At 47.6% G+C, this 2,209-nt stretch overlaps 1 protein-coding gene across 1 annotated transcript; it reads right to left on the bottom strand.

The window, feature by feature from the left end:
• Nucleotides 1-734: 734 nt before the first annotated feature.
• On the bottom strand, nucleotides 735-1,712 carry LOC140232093 (protein trapped in endoderm-1-like). The gene has a single exon (XM_072312244.1). The coding sequence runs from the start codon at nucleotides 1,710-1,712 to the stop codon at nucleotides 735-737; it is 978 nt and encodes a 325-aa protein (XP_072168345.1).
• Between the last annotated feature and the right edge of the window lie 497 nt (nucleotides 1,713-2,209).

Below are 2,209 nucleotides of genomic sequence, written 5' to 3'. Positions count from 1 at the left end.
ACATTATGTGCTTAAAGGGATAGTACAGTATTGGTGGAGATGAGAATTGGACTTTTAACTTTTTGCGAGATACAAAAAAAAAAACTTATAAAATAGTACAGAGCATAACATTTAAGAGGAATTCAAAGTTTATTTGATGAAAATTGGGTTTGGAATGGCTGAAACATCCAAAAATAAAGTAAACAAAGCGATTGTAAGAAAAGGTGGGTCCCACTTTTTATTAGGATTGCCCTGTTTTGGACATCTCAGCCATTTCAAAACCAATTTTCATCAAGTAAACGTTGAATTCCTCATGGAATTACATGTTCTTTCATATTTCATAAGAGTTTTCTCATTATCTCACCAAAAAATGTTAGAAACCTGAAGTAAAGTCTCAACCAAAGCTATATCCCTTTAAAAGTACATTGTAAAAAAATCATGATTTCGTGGCCAAAACAACACTACACAGTGAAAAAAAGAGAGATAATCTCTGACGATGAGTGCATTGATGTAATATGACATGAAACAAATTTATGATAAAATCATTTTTCTAATGACACCCTGCAATGAAAAAAAAAAAAAAGACAAAACCCCAGAACAAAATAAAATGTTTTACTGCTCTATAATCAAGACCGATAAGTTCAGGTCAGCTTTTGTACTGGTAACATGAGCTAAATGCCATTCCTCGGAGACCCCGCCATAGAGCTATGATGAGGAAGGCTGTGCAGAGTTGTGTGTGTAGACAGATGCAGTTGTCACAGTGACACGGCAAGGTTGTCGGACTGAGTGCTCTCAGTGCGCCAGAGGGCCAGATTGCTGAAGGCCCGGCGGAATTGCCGGTTCATGTGCACGTAGAGAATGGGGTTGAGGCAGCTGCTGAACCAGCAGCACATCCCAGCAAAGAAGTGCAGCTCCAGCATGGTCACATCCGGGTCCACCAGGTTGGTCAACATGTAGGGGATGTAGCACAGGACGAAGACGACGAAGATGGCGATCATCATGCGGGTGAAGGTGAGGTCCTCCCGCGCATTCCGCTTCTGTACCCGCCGCTGGCTGCCGGCCTCACCGGAGGCCGCGGTGGTTGCCGGCAGCTGCATGTTGTGGCGGTGGATGCGCCGGTGATTGCCCTGGACCATGCAGAAGATGAGCAGGTAGAAGGTGACAATGAAGGCGGTCGGTAGGATGAGAGCAGACACCACGAAGAAGCGGTTGTAGCCAGTGTTGTCCCGCAGGAAGGTGCAGGTCAGAGTTCGTGGCTCGTACCCGATGCCTCCCCAGAGTCCCGTGATGGCGGGAAAGAGAAACATGACTGGAAGCAGCCATGTAATGAGGATGAGCCCGCTGATGAAAGCGTACTTTGTGAAGTAGCGACTGTAGACGGCGGCGTGGCGCATCTTCATGTATCTACTCAGCGAGATGGCAGCGAGACACATGAGCGTCGCTCTGACGAATGTGAACAGGAATGTTGCATGCACCTTGCAGTACTCCGGTCCCAGAATCCAGGCATTCTCTGCGTAGACAGTCATCAGAACAGGCAGGATTGTGGAGCAATATAAGATGTCTGAAACACTGAGGCTGACCACAAAGAGATTCATGCTGTTGGATCTGAGGAGTTTGCTCTTTGCTACGGCAAAGATTGTGGCCAGATTTCCAAACGCTCCCAGGAAAATGAGGGGAATACCAACAATGAGCGCTACAATTTGGACATACCTCGGGTAACTAACCACCGTCATACTACAGGGGCCGCGGAACGTTTTTTCAGTGTGGGGGGGCTGCGGGACCGGGGGGGGGGGGGGTGGCAAGGTCAAGACCCCCCCCCCCCCCCCCCCCCCCCCGCTTAGACGGGAAGAATCTAAGGCCGGAATCTTTGGAAATTGCAATTCATGAGTGTTGTGATTTTTTTTTTCTTTGATTTTTTTTTCGATTTTTTTTTTTTTTTTTTTTTTGACGAACCAAAAGTGTGGGGGGCTGCAGCCCCCCCAGCCCCCCCGCTTCCGCGGCCCCTGTACTATGTCCACTGACCGGAGGTGATTGGTCTGTAATGAGGGAGTCATTGCTAGGCCAGGTGAAGGTGTTGTAGGCCAGCTCGGTTACAGCTGATTGCCTAATCGCAGACATCATGCATGGGAGTATTGACTGAAGAAGGAGTGTGTGGAAGTGAGCATTCTTTAACTTAATCAGGTGCCAAGTGACTTCAAAGACCTAACCCTGCAAAATGGCGTCATGTCAG

The sequence above is a fragment of the Diadema setosum genome, chromosome 8, assembly GCF_964275005.1.
Source record: "Diadema setosum chromosome 8, eeDiaSeto1, whole genome shotgun sequence".
Lineage (NCBI taxonomy): Eukaryota > Metazoa > Echinodermata > Echinoidea > Diadematoida > Diadematidae > Diadema > Diadema setosum.
This window is presented reverse-complemented; position numbering and strand designations above follow the sequence as displayed.

Excerpts from the sequence above, each read along its gene's own strand:
- LOC140232093 (XM_072312244.1), bottom strand. The coding sequence starts at position 1,712 with ATGACGGTGGTTAGTTACCCGAGGTATGTCCAAATTGTAGCGCTCATT.